This window comes from Archocentrus centrarchus, chromosome 23 (genome assembly GCF_007364275.1).
Source record: "Archocentrus centrarchus isolate MPI-CPG fArcCen1 chromosome 23, fArcCen1, whole genome shotgun sequence".
Classification (NCBI taxonomy): Eukaryota; Metazoa; Chordata; class Actinopteri; order Cichliformes; family Cichlidae; genus Archocentrus; species Archocentrus centrarchus.
In genome coordinates, this window is record NC_044368.1 from 1,734,954 (window position 1) to 1,754,718 (window position 19,765).

General features: G+C 41.5%; 2 protein-coding genes and 1 non-coding gene across 3 annotated transcripts; 2 read left to right on the forward strand and 1 right to left on the reverse strand.

Moving 5' to 3' along the window:
- Window positions 1–2,289: 2,289 nt before the first annotated feature.
- Window positions 2,290–6,383, forward strand: c4h11orf98 (chromosome 4 C11orf98 homolog). The gene is made up of 4 exons (XM_030719718.1): window positions 2,290–2,377; window positions 4,029–4,153; window positions 4,229–4,326; window positions 4,978–6,383. The coding sequence occupies exons 1-4, from the start codon at window positions 2,342–2,344 to the stop codon at window positions 5,091–5,093; spliced, it is 375 nt and encodes a 124-aa protein (XP_030575578.1). The 5' UTR covers window positions 2,290–2,341; the 3' UTR covers window positions 5,094–6,383.
- Window positions 6,384–9,452: 3,069 nt separating this feature from the next.
- Window positions 9,453–17,641, forward strand: mansc1 (MANSC domain containing 1). The gene is made up of 4 exons (XM_030720703.1): window positions 9,453–9,622; window positions 13,721–14,041; window positions 15,280–15,420; window positions 16,617–17,641. The coding sequence occupies exons 2-4, from the start codon at window positions 13,789–13,791 to the stop codon at window positions 17,639–17,641; spliced, it is 1,419 nt and encodes a 472-aa protein (XP_030576563.1). The 5' UTR covers window positions 9,453–9,622; window positions 13,721–13,788.
- Window positions 16,294–16,366, reverse strand: trnat-ugu (transfer RNA threonine (anticodon UGU)). Its single transcript has one exon. It is a non-coding gene; the product is annotated as a tRNA-Thr (tRNA).
- Window positions 17,642–19,765: the final 2,124 nt, after the last annotated feature.

Below are 19,765 nucleotides of genomic sequence, written 5' to 3' on the forward strand. Positions count from 1 at the left end.
TCCAGGCCGAAAGCAACTGGTCATTTTATATTTCTTCCATTTTGACTCATCTGATATCTGTGACAGACAAAATTCTGACTGGGTTGTAGGGGATCAACTTAATGACATTTTAGTCAGTTTAGAACTTTTATACAATGTGCTTTTTTTCCTGGATTTTTGGTTGATATTTATAGATAGAGCTTAGATATAGATAGATCTTTATAGATAACTGGAAAACTTTAGGGGGGAAATCTGGTCTTGTTAGGAGAGACAGAATCCATCCCAGTTTGGATGGAGCAGCTCTCATTACTAGAAATTTTGTCAAATTTATTAAACTCCCCAAATTGACTATATGCAGAGTCAAAGCAGAAATGAGAAGTAAGTCCCTGTTATTAAAGGATTTAATAATTGATCAATATATTGATTTATTCTGCCTTATAGAAACCTGGTTACAGCAGGATGAATATGTTTAAATGAATCAACACCCCCGAGTCACAGTAACTGTCAGAATGCTCGAAGCTCAGGTCGAGGAGGAGGAGTAGCAGCAATCTTCTATTCCAGCTTATTAATTAATCAAAGACCCAGACAAAGTTTTAATTCTTTTGAAACTCTGAATCTTAGTCTTGTCCATCCTAATTGGGAAATTCAAAAAACAGTTTTATTTGTTATTATCTATCGTCCACCTGGTCCTTACTCAGAGTTTCTGTCTGATTTCTCAGACAGATAAAGTGCTTTACACCTATCATTATATCGCTTCAATTTTTTTATATAGTGCTAAATCACAATTGCAACACAAGTGAGCACACCTCGCACTGAACATGTCCAAATTGTGGTCATAGCATCAATATTTTGTGTGACCAATATTATTATTTAGCACTGCCTTAACCCTCTTGCATATGGAGCTGGTGGATGTTAGACATCTTGTGCTCCTCCACCTTCTGCTTGAGGATGCCCCACAGGTGCTTCTTAAAACTTATTCAGCTGTTGACTCTTGTTTTAAGCTTCTGGTGCCTCAGGTGCTGACAATCAGGCTTGTCATCACTGGAGGCAATCTCAGTACAGATGTCAGCTGGTGACCAGCACGAGGCAGAGTTGTCAGGCTGTTGTGGCTGTGTATGGTTCTTCCACACGCTGCTGAGGCTGCTCAACTCTGCTGCTCAACCACAAATGCATTTTCATTACAAATATGCCTCCATTAATAAACAGGCTTTCAGATCAGATTTATGGGCAAGAAGCATCATTACAACAAAAAAAAATATCTACCAAACACAATTTCCTTATTTTTTGGGTGAAGTTTAGTAAAATAAAATAATAGTAGAACTAAAACTGAAATAAAACACTGTTAGACGGCAATAAATAAGCAGCCAAACACATTCTGGAAACTGGCTGAAACTAAACTGAATTAAGAAAAAAAATGATAATTAAAAGACAAAAACAAAAGACAAAAAAAACCACACAAATCAGATTTTGCCATCATGGTTTTCCAGTTTGAAAAGTCACCAAAATTATGCTAAAATATGCTGTTTGTGTTTATTGTTCTACTTATTACTGGCAGAAAGTTGCTATATTTTTAATTATGTGTGTATCATGTGTGGAGTTGTAGTGTGCCGATGGAGCCACCAGATGTAAGTGTTGAGCTATTAATCGTTAAATCCTGCCAGGCATTTTATTTATTTATTTATTTTTTAATCGATTTGATTACTCTTTGTTTTGTCTAATTGTGATGGTTGTCTTGTGTAATTTTGTTGCTGATTTGAGTAAAATGTTGCAAAATTAACAGCTGAAAATAAAATAAAACACCACACTTGACCTGTCCTATTACAAAAATGCAAATAAAACAATAATAATAGAAGTGTATATGTTTTACATTTTATTAAAAAATATGTTGTTTTAAAGTAATTAAAAATCAGATTTATATTCTAATGCTGCTGCTCCTACAGCGAAGAATTATTCACAAAAGCAACAGAGAAATTATTAAAAAGTCAACAAAGTGACAAAAAACAAAACAGGTTAAAATATGAAGAAAAAACAGGAAAACGTGAAGCAGCTCTGCGGGTCAAAGGAAGTTAAAGCTGAAGTATTATCAGTCATAAAACAGGCAGACAGGGTGTCACTGACTCAGAGCAGATCATTGTGAAGGAATCAAAAATATTTTTATTATCCTTATTTGTTATTCAGTTTTAATCATTTTTCATCAATACTAAAAATAAATATGTGAGTGAAAAGTTGTAACTTTCTTGTTTTTACTCTTTTAACCGCCGGACTTCGCTGTAATGTTCCAACACGCCTGCGGGGGCAGTGAGGAGCCGCGCGGGATTCAGAGCGTAGAAGAAGAAGCAGTCTCCGGCCCCACGTGGTCAGCATGGCGCCTCCGGGAGGAATAAACAGACCGAAAACTGTAAGAAAGACAATTTTTCTGTGTGAGAGTTTGAGGCCGAGTCTGAGGAAACGTGCAGAAAACGCAGCGAGTCTGACAGAGGAGGGTCCGTCAGCGAGGAGAGGTCAAAGTTCATTCACAGCTGCGTCAGCCTGTCAGGCAGCTTTCTCAGCCTGTTTCTGCGTGTTAAACATTTAAGGTTAAAGGTCATTCAGTGGACTATCACAGTAGTTCTGTGAGTAGTTCTGAATCTGTAGCAGCAGTTTCTGTGAGCGCTCACTGTGATTATTTTATGGCTGCTGCTCATTTCTAACGTGGCGGGAGTTTAAAGTGAGGAGTTAAAGTCTGAGCTCGTCCCACAGAGTGGTGGAGAAATCCCTTTAAACCATCAGTGGGTCATTCATGGGAAACTGGGACTGCTGTGGAGCTGCTCTCAGTTCTGCTCTGTGTTAAATTTAATATTCTTACAAACTGCTGCTGCTGAGGGGTGATGGGAGTATTAAAAACACCAACATTTTGTTTGTTTCTGCAAAAGACCTTTAACTTTATTTATAGTGCTGTCACTGTTTTACTAGTTTAGTTTTTGAGTTATTATTTTTGGCACAGTGAGAGAAATCGAGTCTGTTTTAGGCTTGAACAGCTGCATTCGTGGACACGTTACTCGAGGATTGTCGGCCTTAGTGACTGAGAAAATCGCCGAAATATGTTTTCCCATCTGCTTGGCGAGTGGTTGCCGGCAGTTGTCAGGTGTAATCGGTCACAAAGAGGGTGCTGGTCCAAAAACCTCCTTATGATTCCTTTCAACGCACCAACACTGCCACTGAAACCTACTGTGAATGTTGCCATGAGACGGAGTCAGTCAGGTAAAGTTCTGTGCAACCGTTTAGTCACCACACAGTGAAACTGGTTGCAGAATGTGAAAACATTAAAATCAGGTAGCTTCCTTGTTGTTGCTGCAGAGAGGTTACTGTGCTGTGACTGAGCCGAGAACCTGCTGACATTTAGACCTGATTCAGGGCTCCGCTGTGACCGACGTATGAGGCCTAACCCTAACCCTGTGCTGGTGTGTTATGTGTTAATCACCCTGCGGTGGTGCTTCACTGTTTTCTATGTGGTGCCGGCTGACAGAAACAAAACGCTGGGACGTTTTTGGGTCTTTGCTCTTTGCTCAGCTTTTTTTTTCCAGGTGTGAACATATTTATTCCTCTAGTTTTTCCACTTCTTGGTTCATTCCCGATAGTTTCAACGATCTCCCTCCAGGAATTTGCTGACATTTGATGCTTTGATTATTATTGCTTATACTGAGACGATGATTGTTATTCTCTCACTGATAAATTTGAATGCTGCAGGGAAAGTTAGCTGGAAAGGACCTGACGGTGTCCAATCAGAACCTGCTGCTCCTCTGATGATGTCTGACTGCAGTGGGTGGAGCTCGGTCACAGTGAAAAACCACTTTAAGCCAGTTTCTAAGTCTGCGCTGTTTCCTCTGTTTCTCTCTGGGTTTAGGTTTTGTTGAGCCAGCTAACTCCCAGAAAGCCTGGATCTGTTGCAGCTGCGTCGTAGTGCAGCCGTCTGATCTGTCGTGTTCGTTCTGTTTGTGCTCATTAAATGTGTTTCATTGCGTCACACTCGAGTGTTGCTCAAACGTGCCGTGCTCGTGGTTCTCCTGCAGGAGCTGGGGAAGAAGCTTTTCAAGCGGCGACGAGTTCTGGGCCGCGAGAAGAGGAAGAAGCATCAGATCGTGGGAGCTGTGGTGGATGAAGGTCTCATCACCATCCATCACCTGAAGAAGAGACGGTGAGTGTCAGCTGACCTCTCCTTCCTCCACCATCTCGTGACCACGGCACGCCGTGACGTTCTCTGTTCCACCAGGACGAGTCCGAGAGCCAACATCACGCTGTCGGGGAAGAAGAAGAGGAAGCTGATGAAGCAGCTGCGACACCTGCAGAAGGAGAAGACCACTATGGAAGGTAAAGAGTGCCACGCCTTCTGACTGCCTCTCTGCTTCAAAGGGGTTCAGCTTCTCTGGTTCATTCAGTCAGTGTGGCGCTCATATCTGGACCTGGTCCTGAAGGTCCAGGAGGTTTCAGACCTGAATGTGTGAAATTGGTTTTAATCAGTTTATTAATAATATTTACACCAATTAATCTCATTTTGAGGGGCCAAAATATTTCCCTTTTTCAACAAAGCGGCTGAAAGCTGAATCATCCTGTTATGCTGGATGGGACATCAGGTATGAAAAAAACCTGATGTCCCATAAATCCAGCTGGGAGCAGTTTGTGTCATTTCCAGGCTCTGTGTTTAAACTCTTCATGGAAGTTTGACTGGATCAGCTTCATATCTGCTCAATCTGAGCTTCAGACTGTGATGAGTTTTCATTGGCAGGCGTGTCGTAGCAACGTGGCGAATTTTGATATTTCGCCATGAAGCACGAAGTCTGCCCCAGAAGCCTGACGACATCTACATGGTAACATTTAAACACAGTCATAGCGCCACCTAATGGCAACAAGCTGGTACATATGACATGCGCAGCCAATGAGGTTCTCAGATATTTTTTCAGCTTCTTTATTGAGACTTTATTACGACAAAAATAAAACCGTTGATTATTCGTCTCTGTGCAGTCGAATCGACGGCAGCACCACAGAAGAAGCAGGCCTCCTCTTCAGCTCCGTCCAAGAAGAAGAACAAGAAGGCGTCGGGATGCCAGGGCGACGTAGAGATGATGGATGCTGAATGAGGAGATGTCTGGACTCCGACGTGCAGGACGGCCTCACGCAGCCCTGAAGTTTGAGGTTTTTTGGCATGTCTGTCAAAAACTTCACAAAACAGGACGAGAGTCGAGGAGACGAGTGAAAACGTTCATGTTGGAGCTCAAATGTTTTTGTTTCTTTGTGTTTTCATTGTAAACAAATGTGAATTTGTTTGAGCTCAAACTGTTTGGAAGCATTTTTATCCAAATAGATTTAATCAGTGCATTTTTAGCGACCTGAGGTCAGCCTACGTTACATTAGTCAGTTTTCCAGTTTTGAGATGAGACAAAATATTTTTCTATTATGCTGAAGTTTTGTGATTCAATTTATTTTTTTTACTCACTGGCAGCAAATCTGAAATGATTTTCATGTAGTGTCTGAACATGTTTCCATATTCTTTCATTTTTAGACCTTTTTGATTTTTTTATTTTCTCATCAGTGTTATGAAACACTCAAATGTTTATTTACTGAGGCAAAATTGTGAGAAGTCAAGTTTGACGTAATAATTCTGACTTTAAAAAGTTTTTCATATCTCAGACTCGCTCCTCGAGTTCAGACTAAGCTGTGGCATTTTTAGATTTAGGTTTTTTTTGTTGTGGCAGTAATGGGCTTCCATACCTGATGCTCATGGAGATTTTAGCTCGATTGTTGTCGGCGCGTCTGCGGCGTCCACAAAAGCTTTAATGTTGGCCGTCACTCGAATATGATGTCACAAAGGTCACACCGACGAGCAGCTGCTGAAACTCACAGTCGAGGTCGAATCTCTGCGACCTCGACCTGAAGGTAAAGGTCTTATGGAAGCCTATTTCTGCCAAAGTGAAAATGGTGCAAAGTTGAGAAGAAAAATTAAAAACTTTTGACATCTTGCCTCATCTTCAAAAAGAGATAATTTTCTAAAATTTCTTTTTATGTTCATTTCTGATTGTAATTTAAAATGGGACCTGATTCAATTCAGTTTTATTTATATAGCACCAAATCACAAACAGTCACCTTTGTATTGTAGGTAAAGATAATTACAGAGAAATCCTGATACATCCTTGTTTAATTTTTGCAGACTTCAGCAGGCATCTGATTCTGTGGGGGGGCACAGAAAATTGTAATATTTAAAACTGAGGAAAAATAATTGTGCTTAATTGTTCGTTTGCATTTTGATTACAGACTCGTGACACCTTCTTATACTTCTTTCAGTTTCATTCATTCGCAAAAAATAAATTTTATTAGAAAATTTGATAGAAGTACTTTTTTTTTTAACCATACAATAAAATGTGCTAATCTGATATTGTGACAGTCACATGTACATGATGTCTCATTTTTTTTGCATTAAACCTCCACATCTTCACCCTCCTAAAATAATGGCCTACGTCATTTTTTTTAGAAAACACAAAAAACTGAACACAATATTTAAAGTATGATGATTTAGGCAACAAATGACGTCGGCCATTATTTTAGGAGGGTGACGATAAAATGCTGTCCAGATTTTTACTTACTCTTCATTCATGTAGTTTTGTCTTACATACTTTATTGATCCCAAAGGAAATTAGGGCATCCAGCAGTTTAATACGCACAATAAATAGAATACAAAGAATAGAGGTAAGAATTATAGGAACCATATTAATGATACAGATAAACTATACTGTCATACAAACTATAATAAACTGCACGGGGCTCTGAAAACAGAACAAAGAAGAGGGTTATGATGAGTCTGGTTGTGCAATAATCATATACAACAGTGCAGATGTGCAAACAATGCAGTAATACACAGTATTAAAGTGGTAATGATGCTATGGTTGTATGTTATCATCAGTGAAGCATTAAAGAGTCTGCTGAGCAGTTCCAGTGAACACTGGTTCATCATACTGGTGTGTAATGGTGACTGTGATAGAGAGCAGTTTGTCCTCTCTGCCGCTGCAGTCAGAGAGTCCAGCTCCACTCCGACCTTTGACCTCTGACCCAGCCCGCCTGACCAACTTATCCAGCCTCAGCGTGCCTCTGTTCCTGATGCTGCCTCCCCAGCTGGGAACTATAGACTGGTAGAACATCTGCAGATGTTGAAGGACCCTGATTTGACCCTTCCTGTACAGCAGGGGGGTCGAACTCCATCACAGGACAGGTCAAACTTGAAGACGCAGTCTGAGTTATTTAAAAAAGATTTTAATCAGCAATATGAATCTGAATGGCCATAAAACAGCAACTTTTCCCTCAACACTTTAAATAAAATGTAAAAGTATATTTTTCTTCAAAAATAAAATCAGGAAAAATAAGAACATTTCAAGCTGATGAAAATTTTTTCAGGTAAAAACTGTGATGTGAATTTCTGTGCGTCACATTTGGAAAAACGCTGCGTAAACTGTGCAGCAAAGACAGCGCTGCAGACCTGCTCTGAGTTATTGAGTTATTGATTTATTTGTAATCACGCCGTCCCGTCCCTGAAGCTGCAGGTTTAACGCGTTAAGATGCTTCATTATGTCGCAGAGAAAGGCCGACTCACAGCCACCCTTCATCCTGGAGCCCTGCTGAGGCTTTTCCTTCACTTCCTGTGAACTGACCGATTTCCTCAGGCGGGTTAGCGCACCTGTGTGATCAGGCAGGTCACCAAATTCAGAAGCTATTTCCTCCAGAAAGCCTGAAACTGCGGGGATTTAAACCTTTGCCTCTTATAAAGTTTACTGTCTGTGTTACGGTGCTCATGGCTCGTTGTGCCTTCAGGACTTTGCTGCAGCGTTTCCTGCTGTGTGAGCAGTGACGCACTGTCAGCTCACCTGTGCAGGTCTCCCTCTGCATCTTCTCCCGTATCTCCACATCGCAGGTGAGGAAAATTCCTGTTTTCTACTTTTTCTACATTTTTAGGTGTCAGGAAGCTTAAATGTCACTGTAAACAGTGCTGACCGATGTTTTCATCTGTTGACCACTGACCAACACTGGAAAGCGGGTTCGTGCACAGGTCTTGACCTGCTTTCCAGTGTTTGCACTGCATTGTGAGATTTGTAGTATAATTGGTGGAAGCGCTATTTACCGGTGGGCCATTAATAATAGCTGAATGAAATTATCTCACATAATTATATCCAGCTCTGTGTTTGACACATGTGCTCTACAGTTTGTGCACACCAACTAGTCCAGTTTGTTGTCCCCTGCAGAACGAGGTACTTGTAGGTCCTCGTCATCTCATCAATCCCCCAATGGAGACTGGCTGTGGGGGTGATCCAGACCTGTGGAAGTCCACCATCATCTCCTTACTCTTGGACATGTTCAGCAGCAGGTGGTTCAGTTGGCACCGTTCCACAAAGTCTTCCACAGTGTCCTGTACTCATCCTCCTGTCCACATACTCGACGATGGCCGTGTCACCTGAGAATTTCTGCATATGACGCGTCTCAGAGTTGTACTGGAAGTCAGATGTGTAAAGTGTGAACACAAAAGGAGAGGGGACAATCTTTTTGGCCTTTAAGAGCTTCCATACATTTAGTCTAGATATTTTGTTTATAATGAGCATTCAGTTTTTAGGGCTTTTTAATTCTAATCAGATGATTTCAGAAAGCTTCACGGAGCCCCCTCTTCTCTTCCTAGAGGGGGGGTGTCGTGTGTCCATATTCATTCATTCATTTTTTCTGCTTTGCCACTACAGGCTTCCATACTTTTAATCCAATATTAAATTTTTTCATAAGCTTTCCTTTAATGGCCTTTATTTATTTTTTTAATATTTCCTTCTTATTTTTGTTTTTTCAGAATGCTTTAATGAGCTTCTATATTTTTAATATCCCATTATTTGTACTTTTCCAGGGGCTATATTAGGCTTCCATATATTTCTAAATTTGCTGTCCAGGCATTTAAATACTATAATTAATTACGCTTTAATGTCTTTATGGGTTTCCATACATTCATTATTTTTATTCCTGTTGTAATGTTTGAGAGGCATTGGTGGGCTTCCATACAGTGATGGGGGCTTTATAAACTATTGATCTGTTTCACGCTGGCTGCGTTTCTTTCAGATGTTTTGTTCATGATCAGATGTAATTATTGATGAGCCTCCGTATGGATCTTATATAAACTGTGTTGACTGTTAAATCTGAGGGAGCTCTTTGTGCCCGCTGTTCTCTGGTTGTGTGTCTGATGTTTTTCGGGCTTTTTGGGGGGAACATCAGACCGCAGTTAGCCTCAGATTGGGGATGCAGGCTCCTTCCCTCCCCCTACCAGAGGACAAAGACTAAAATGGGTCAGACTCAGGAGAGAAGCAGCAGATCCTCCGCACCAGCCGTCATGTAACGTCCTCCATCCTCTGCAGGCGGAGAGCAGCTGGATTCATCATTAAAGCAGCGAAAACACCGTCTTCTGCTTTATTTTATTCCTCCCATCATGTCCTGTCGGGATGGCTGAAGCTTCTTACTGGGACTGAACTGGTTTGCAGGGGCGCGCAGCTGGAGGCTCCTCCAGCCAAACACCGACTCCTCACACCGCGCACTGACCGACGGAGGGACGATGGAGGCGGCGCCGAGGTAATCTGCGTCCCCGCTGAACGTTCAGGTAACAGAAACACGTTTTCTGCTGCTTTGTGTCCCAGTTCAGGCTCCATTATAGCACCAGTGAAACCAGTACAGACAGGTTTGAAGGGCAGGTGCAGCATGGAGCACCACGTTAGCTTTATGCTAAGACTCCAGCTTATAGATGCGGCTCATTAAATTTATTACAGGTGATTTTTGGCCTTTAGCTCAGACTCAGCCCATTCAGGTGCTCTCAGGGTCTTATTATCCAAAAGCAACAAGAACAACAGCTGCAGTTCCTCTAATGTCCACTAGAAGCTGGCAGCAAAGGTGAGTCAGTCCCCGCAGACCCCCCCCCCCGTTAAATTTCCAACTTTGCAGCAGAAATAAACATGTTTATAGAGATGATCTCTGATGTCATAACAGCAGGGGCATCCCGGGGGTGTCATCCTGTGATCTGCTGCTGGTTTGATGAATGGAGCCGGATCCCTGTCAGAGAGGCAACTCAATCATAGACTGTATATAGAAGATGGACATAGCCACGATGACATCACCCACCGGTTATGAAGCCTCCGGTCTTTAAGCTTTTTTTGTCGTTGTCACCTTCTTCTCATTGGCTGATGACCGATGGGGCAAAGTGAGCTTCATGTTTCATCCAGTTAAACTTGTAACTGGTGACTAAAATCAGAAACACGCCACAGATGTCAGTGTTGGCTTCACTTCACTTCACACCTGGAGTCAGCGTCTGCCTTTTTATACTGTCATCAGGGAGCTCTGTTCTTTTTTCATTCATATATTCAGAAAACCAAATATTCTGGGAGGTCTATTCAATAAGACATTAAAACTAGCCACCAAGACCATGAGCTCTGGAAAGCGTTTACTGTAAGCAGTGGCTCATTTTCTCAGACTCCTTTACAATCAGGCGCCCCCTGCTGGTCATTAGAAAAAAGGTTTAAGGCTTCATGTTTTAGATCTGGGAGCTGCATCCACCTGAGCATCCTCGGCCCACTAAGCACTTAAATCTGTGTATAATAGAATTAAAAAATTTACCTTTATTTACTTGTTTTTCAGCTGTTGCAGGTGATTTAACTCTAAGCCCTGAACTCACCTGTTTAAACTGGATTAAAGTTTAATGTCAAACTCAAGGTTATTATAGTGAACTAAGGCTTAAAAAACAAAAAAAAAATTAAAAGTATTTCTTCTGCTTTTTTAGAAATTTGCTTTTCAGTCAAATAAACTCTGAGGTGATGCTGAGACTTCAGCCTGAATTCTCTCAGCTTCAATGAAGTGATGTGTGCAGCTGTCCTCCCAGGTGTGACAATACAGTTTAACATCGAGGTGTCCACTGAAAAGAAGATTTAGGAGATCATGAATCATGATCTGACTGAAGGACTTCTAAAAAATAAAAACTCACAGCACTGTGAGAACTTTGGAGAGCAGAAAACTGAAGATGAGGGTTAAACTGTTCTCAGTGTGGAGGAGGATGCAGACATGAAAACAGGGCCATTACATCAAGGTGCACTAATCTGTGTGATAGTGGGTCAGATAGCAGCAGCTGTAAAGCTGATAGAGGGATTAAATGGAGCAGTCCTATCAGGAGAACAGGCTAAAGTCCTGCTCTGTGGACTGTGGACCCAAAGAGCTGCTGAGCGTCTGATGCAGCACTGTTCACAGGTCAGCACGGTGAGTTTCTGCTCTTAATTATTAAATATTCAAAAATCTTTAAACAGACTAATGTATAAGAAGGACACAGTGGTGAAGAAGAAGTAACTGTGGACCACAGTAATTGTACTTTAGTACTTCCGTGTGGTAAAAGCAGTACTTTTTACCGTATTTACTTTGCAGATGTAGTTCCTACTATTTTTCTGGGATCGTTTCAGTGTCGCAGAGACCAGAAACCAAATAATCGTACAGACACTGAAACATAATCACGTTCAAAGATTTGCCAGGTGTCCAAAAAGGTTCCTGGGAAAGGCCTCAAAAACCATCTGATATAATTTCAGCTAATCTCAGTTCAGGGTCATCTGCTCGTGCACCTCTGGATCACGTTAAGAATGGCTGATATTATTGAAGTCCTGTTATGCCCTCTTCCACTAAGTCCAAACAGTGATCTGTCAGTATATGCTGATTTTTGAGGAAGTGGATGAAATTGCAAAAAGGCATAAATCTAGTAATTAGGTGGATTTTTTGTTTGTGTGGCCAAAAAGCTCTTTATCTACAGACACACCACTGAGTAGGAGACTCGATCCCAAAGATCCACACCTGCTATACTCCCAGGATTCTCCATGAGACATCTCAGGATGTTACAGGAGAAGTGAATTCATGACGCAGAACCCTCCCGAGCTCCCTCCTCACCTGTGATGATCCTCAACATGAAAGTCGGGCCAGTTTGAAACAGAAGTTGATGTTTGAGAGCACGGTGTAGGTGGTAGTATGAGGGGATTCTAAAAATAGAAGCCATGCTGCAAACTGCCCAAGAAGATGAGCTCAAATGCAAGATAATCCAAATTTAAATCAGGTGAAGTTTTTGATTTTTATGGATGTCTTCTCAGAATCTTCTGATCGCACCTTGTTTGTGTAAATGCAACATTCAGTCTGTAGAACACTCTGTAACAAGGGGTTGAAGATTTTCTCCATTGACCATAATATTTTATTACAGAGATTAGAGTGTGCCACAGGTATTAAAGGAAATGCACTCCACTGATTTGAGTCATTTCCATCTGATAGCTTTATTTTTTGTGTGTGTGAACAAGGAGTCTTCTTCACACATGAAAGTTAGTCATGGAGTTCCACAGGGTTCTGTGCTGGGCTCAATCATTTTTACATTATACATGTTTCTGCCAATTATAGGCAACATTAATAAAAAGCACTGCAAACATTTTCATTTCTATGCAGATGATACGCAGCTTTATCTATCCATGAAGCCAGCTAGTTAAACCACAGGCAGGTCTTAAAGACATAAAGGTCTGCATAACAAAACTGAAGTTCTTGTACTCGGCCCCACAAATCTTAGAAACATGGCGTCAAACCAGATACTTACTCTGGATGGCATTACTTTGGCCTCCAGTAACACTGTGAGAAATCTTGGAGTCATTTTTGACCAGGATATGTCCTTCAATGCAATAAATTAAATCAAACCAAAGACACTGTAAACAGAGGGAAAAAGTTTAAAACCATTTACACAATGGAAAAGGAGTAGAATGATGCAGCAATAGAAGAGAATTTAATTTAAAGCTCTTTTTGCTGCTTGTTCATATTTTCTGGGTGGGGAGGGACTTTTTAGCATTAGGGTGGTGCAGAGAAGACCAGGTAAGACACAGTGGCCTTGTGGTCGATTCAAACCCTGGCCTCTGCATTAGCCTTCCAGCTAAGGTCACCTGCTGAGCTAAACCACCACATAGATGCAAGAAGTCGGGAGAGGCAGAGCAGGCCCTCTTTAAGGATGTATGTCATGTTTTCAACCACGTCAAACCTTTCAAGTAATTTATGTAAAAGTTTTTTGCACTCCTGTAAGCTTCAACCTGTAGGGTGGAAAAATGAAACGATTCCTCTAATGTTCAACAGTGAGTCAGTCCCCATATTAAAGCCTGTAGACAATTTTCCCCTTAATATTTTTTTATAGTTGTCTAAATTGCATTAAGGCTCAAAGTTTACATTGTTAGGGTCGTGGCCTATTTTCCTTCATTTCAATGTAGAGCTGGAATATTGTCAGATTCGTGGTCTGAATAATTCTTCCACCACATTTTTCTCTCTTATTCAAACATGTTTCTGACCTTGTTCAGTAGGAAGCTAAAAAAGGAAGCTGCCCCGCCGCCTCCTACAGGAGCTGCTTCCATTTTTAGGTTTCTATTTTCTCTCCACAGATCTAATTTCGCTCTCTTTGTGGTCCAAGACAGATCTGGGACTCTGAGTCATCCTGACATGGGTTTGAAGTCTCAGATAAAGTCCAACAAAGACTTAATAAGACGTACTAAAAGGTTTGACTTAAAGGGACAGTTCCAAAAAAATCCACCTGACGTTTCCTGCCTGTTTCCTCCTTTAGAGCTTCATCACGCCTCTGCTCTTCTGAGTGTTAAACATTTAAACTGGTGATATCATTGAATAAAACTTTATTTAATAACAGTGTGTTTGTGCTCTGCAGTTCGTCTCTGTGGATCTCCTCTCTCTGCACACTGAGGCCTTTCTGATCTGAGCACACCCACCGCAGCCATGACCCCTCCCACCTCCGGACGACCCTCGCAGACGCTCGTGCCATTCGTCTACGCCGTCTTTGCGCTCACAGCGACGACACTGCTTCCTGTGTCAGCAGTGGAACCGGAGACGTGTTTCTCCAGGCAGCATCAGAGCGCCATAGTCAACATCAGGCTGGCCCTAAACAGGGCACCGACAGCCATGGACGCCCGGGTGGTCCGCTCGGAGCGGGACTGTGTCCTCGCCTGCTGCTCCGAGGAAGTCAAACCAGGTGAGCCGAGAGAACAGGAAACACGGGGTCAGAGGTGGGTGTTTTAAAAAAACTTGAAGGGATAATCTGTAATTTATCATCTGTAAGATTGAGGTTAATGATAAACGCTGCTGTCTAGGTGAACTGTACAAAAGCTGCAGTCAAATAGACCTCAAGTATCTAAAGTAAAAGTACTCATTATGCAGAATCCATAATCCATGATATTACTGGACCATATTAATCCAACTTTAAAATAAATGGAGTGTAAAGTAAAATACTGGCATCTGAAATTTAGTAGAATAGGAGTAGAAGGCGGCATAATATAGAAATACTTAAAGTACATTAAATGGTACTTCTGTAAGATAAAAGTATAAAACGTTATAATCCTACTGGTCCTGTCCTAGTGTTGAACCAGTCGACACTGGGATTTACAATACTCCAGCTAAGTGGCATATATGGAGACCAATCATAATTCAGGGTGGGCGGGTACCACCCCATGCTCCCTCCCTCCGGATACGCCCCTGCTAAAGCATCAGAATCAGAAGCCTTTATCGTGACAGCTGCCGCTGGTGAATGTGTTACAACAAGTATTATCAGTAATATACACATATATACACTCACAAACACACACACACACAAATACATAAACTAGGTGAGTAAGTGTAAGACCAAGACAGAAATACAACAGAAACGCAACATTCACACAGCAGGTATGATCACCACAATGTGGAGAAGCAACCATTATGACTTAATGTCCAAGACAGCTTCCTATAGTGCTGAGGTTCCAGCAGAGGGTAAATTCAAAAAGTACCTTCAAAACCAGACGGAGTAAAAAAAGTCCTTCTTTTCCTTATGCTGTTACATAAAGCTGCTGCAGGCAGGAAGCTCCAGTTTACAGATGTTTCCTAAATGCATCACATGCACTCTAAAGAAATCTGAGAATCAGCTGATTTTTTTCTACAATACCTTCAGAGTCAGAGTTACAGAGCCTGCAAGTACATTATTTTTCCAGTATTTTTGAGCATTCATAACTTTATAGCTACAGATATCCACATGAAATTTTCAGGAGTGAAAAACACATTTAGGCTCTATTAAAAACCACAACCAAATCAGTTTTACACCCACCCACAGTGTGAAGAATAAATCTGATGGTGTCGCAGTTTCTCTGTGGGAGGATCGTCACTCCCAAGCAGCTCAATTTAAGGCAAAAACCGACTCAACAAAACAGTAAAAGAAAAACTAACTTTGTCTTTCTGAAGGCGCCAAATGCAACATGGTGGTTTTCAACGGCAACAAGCACGCCGGCGATGATAACTGCTTCCTGTTCCACTGCCCGACGGAGCAGGACTGCCCTTTAACGAAGGCGCAGGATGGCATCAACACCTACGACATCTACAAAGGTAAAACTCAAAGTCTGCTTCTCTGCATCTGCAGCAGAGCCTCTGCCCACAGTTTTCATGGTTTGAGTTTCGATTTCATTGTAAAGATGGAAAAACTGCTTTAATAATAATGAAGCGTAAATGTGTGATGAACAAAGACGTGAACGACCCGGCCTGTGGTGTCGTCTGTTAGTGCGACTGCATGTGTTTAGTTTCTGATTCTTAAAGGTTTTTATTAAGAAAATTAATTTAAACCAAAACCAGATGTTTGATTATATAATTTAGTTTATATAATGCGATTTCCACTTGATCATTATTATGGTGAAAAGAGTTCAGGATAACGCTGTCACCATCTACGAAGGTTCAGTCACGACTGTCAGTGACTATAACAATAACAAATAATACACAATATTATCACACAATATTCACATTTCATTTTTAAATATCACGATTATACTGAATAACACTGCCTGTATATAAAAGATGGCATAACCACTGTGACATCACTTATTGGTTTCTGGTCTCCACATTTTGAAGCTTCTTTGTTCACCAGCATTTTGCTTTTGGAAACTTTACACTGTGTTGAGTATAAAAACATTTTTATCAATCAGACGGTTTAAACTTATGTTTTATGAGACCAAACATACAACACCAACTCTTCAACCTGCCTCAACTTTGCACCAAACTTTGAGTTTCTTTATGATTGTGAGATGTTATGACTTCATTGTTAAGCCTGTTCTCATTTTAAAATCTGCTACACAAAAAAGCTCAGTAAAAATTATCAATTTAAATACTAATGTGAAAAACTGAGCAATCATCTCAGAGAAGGGGATACTTTTTATATTTGAGGACTTTTTTTTAATTAGAAGCTTTCTTGAGGAAAAGTTATATATTAGGCCCCAGTGAGATTTGAACTCACGACCCCTGGTTTACAAGACCAGTGCTCTAACCCCTGAGCTATGGAGCCCTGTGCTGTGCAGTAAGCCACACCCCTGATTGTTCACAGCAGGCTCACACATGCTAAACCTAAACTTTGGTGGGTGTTACCAAATTGGTTCAAATTTTAATGTAATGGGTTTTTTTTTCAGCCTTCTAAAACTCACTTTTTCTTGTTTTTGTGTTGAATTTTGGATCATTGTGGGTTTCTGCTGCCCCCTGCTGGCCAAAGAAATCTAAACAAATCTTTAAGTTTGTGTCTTTGTTTTTTTCCTGCACAGGTTTACTCCATCCAACCACTGTGAGACCTGCCACCACTACAACCACCACAGTACAAACCACTACAACCACCACCACCACCACACCGGCACCAGCTACGTCAACAACCACACAACCAGCCACACCACAAACTACAACAACAACAACAACAACAACGCCACCAACCACTACCACAATAACAACCACCACAACAGCACAACCGACCACCACTACAACCACCACTACCTTACCACCAACCACAACTTCAAGTCCTATCACCACCACCACACCTCCACCCATCATCATAATCGCCACAATGCCAGCTGTGACCTCATCACCCACCACTGCTAAAACACCACCACCTTCCACCACCTCCACGAAAAAGCCCAACAAAACCACCAGAAAGCAAAATAAAACCTCCAGGAAAGGAAAACCTCATCCTATCACCACCACCACCACTCAGCCAACTCAGAGCTCCACCACCACCACCTCACTTCCTGTTGTAACAGTGAACAAAGAGGCCAAATACAGAACTACTGACAAACTTCAGCCAAACACTGAAACCACCACAACCACAACCACGACAACTACAACACTTCCAACCACCACACCTCCAACCACCACCGTCATACCTCCAACTACCACAACAACTACCACCACAACAACCACAACCACACCTCCAACCACCACCACCACTACTACTCCTTCAACTACCACCACCATCACGACTCCTCCTTCTACCACCACCACAACAACTACAACCACCACCACTGAGGCATCCACCACAAGGACGACACCTGCAGGGACTCTTTTAATTGTCCCCAAAGGCGCCGTCCAGTCTGACCACGTCCTCCAGAACTCAAATGCTGCCAGGGGGAAGGAGATAGGCGCGAGTGGAGCGATGAAAAGTGGCATGGTGGCATTCGTGGTGCTGGGGCTCGCCGTGATCACGATGGCCCTCGCCATTGGAGGCCGCAAGGCAATGGAGTCCTTCGACAGACGCCACTACACAAGACTGGAGCTCAACGACCTGCACTACGAGGTGTGAGGAAGGAAAATGTTTCCAGGACGGAAGCCCAGAGGGACACTTAGTGAGATTTAATGAGTTAATTTAATTAGTTTAATAGCACAAAGTTACACAATAATGGAGCACCTACTTCACATGCTGAAAGGTATGTTGTACTGTGGCGAATTGTGATTGGCTGGACAGTGCACATATTCTTCAGTTTCTTTGCATTTAAAAACTGCAGACACTGCATTGATCTTTTAAAAACTAACACACTGCATTATTGGCATTCATTTTTTGTTATTATTTTTGACACCTAAGGCCACAGACGGCATGTAAAAGATGGATGTAGCCAGTGTGACATCACCTGTTGGTTAGTGACCGTTGTAATTTTGAAACCGGAGGGATGGAGCTGAGCAAGAATTCGAGGGGTACTGCATCAGTGGGTTTTATCTTTCCACCAAAGGAAAATCACCAGGACTGTAAAAATAATATTTTTAATTGTTCTTTATAAGGATTTTAATTTTCTCAAGCTTAAATACACTTTGTTTATCAAATGGCCAAAAATATAAGACAAATGCAGACTTCTGTTACAGTAACACATTCTATATGTGACCAGTTGTGCCCATAGAGACCCATTTTGAGCAGGAAAAACCCTGTAAGTGCTAAGCTAATCTTCAACTATATGAAACAAACTCCGCCCTTTTTTTCTCCTCGCTACTAAAGCCCAGATTTTATATCAGTGAAGTCATTCAGCAAAAGCTACACTGGTGATGATTTTAGCTATATTTAGCTTAAGTGACCGTGTGTCCATACAGTCTGTGGGTAAAGTAGAAGGTCAGGCTTAAAGTCCTCACAGACCAGTCATCAGTTCGAAGGACTTCATGACTTCATTTCGTGGTTGTTAGCGTTCACTGAAGAAGAAAATGGAGGATTTATCTGGAAAAGTTCTCATCAGGGTTATTATAGTTAACGAAAACGAACGAAATAACGAAAACTGAAATTGAAAAAACATTGTGGTTAACTGAAATAAATAAAAACTAAAATTAAAAGGAAGAAACGATAACTAGCTAAAACTGTATTGTGAGTTTAAAAAACTAACTAAAACTAACTAAAATTATAGATAAAATGACCTTCCTTTTCTTGTTTGCCATTTTATTTAAAAGCCTTATGGATTGATCATTTTCCGCTCTCCGAGTTTAAGCTGGGAGCGCCGTCGGGCAGCTGTGTGCCTGCCTGTGTGCGCCTGCTCACCGCGCTGGTCCTTAAAGTAATGGCAGCGGTCTGCCGAGAAAGCGGCAGACTCTCATATGGAGTTTCTTTGAGTCCGGTAATACAGATAGAAGCGCGTCTTGTTGTGAATGATGAAAAATGTATTGAACACGTCTCAGTGAGGAAAAAACGCCAACATCAAAGTCCACCTGAGATGCGCACACAAGGAAACCGCTCTGAACCAACAATCTGGCGTTCAGCTCCGGAGAAATGTGACTACTCGTCGCTGCCACGCAGCCGCAACATTGTGATGAACCTGTTCCGTCCTTGTGCGTTTCCGGCCACTTTATCAGTGAGAGAATAACAATCAGGAACAATCAATATAAGGACGCGAGGGAATGAAGAAAGTGAAAAAACAGGAACAAATATGTTTGCAGCCAAAAAACTGAGCACAAAGAGCGAAGACCAAAACAAGTCCTAGCTGCATATAAAACACCAGCACACGACAGTAAGGTAATGAACGCACACAATCCAGCTACACAAGCAGAAATGCGACATGAGGCCACATATCGAGCATCTAACCAAGCTAGCTCCAAAACAGAAGCTGTTGTTAATCTGCTGCACTGACGCTGAACTTTAATGTAGAAGTTATTGAGTTTGGGAGTTCATGTTTTTGTTTCTCCCTGTTGATGTTCATGTGTGTCCTTAATTTTACACACATTTAGCATGTAGTGCTGCTGTCTGTGAACAGTTGGTTGTTTAATATATTCCTTTAAAGGGTATCTTTTGTTGAGTTTTTCTTACACAAGAGTTACTCTTGTACCTTGAATCTTAAACCTGACAAAGTATTAAAAACTAAAACTAATACTGAAACTAACGAAACTAAACTAAAACTAAGCAATAAACCAAAAATAAAAACGAGCAAAACCACTCTGAAAACTAATTAAAACTAAC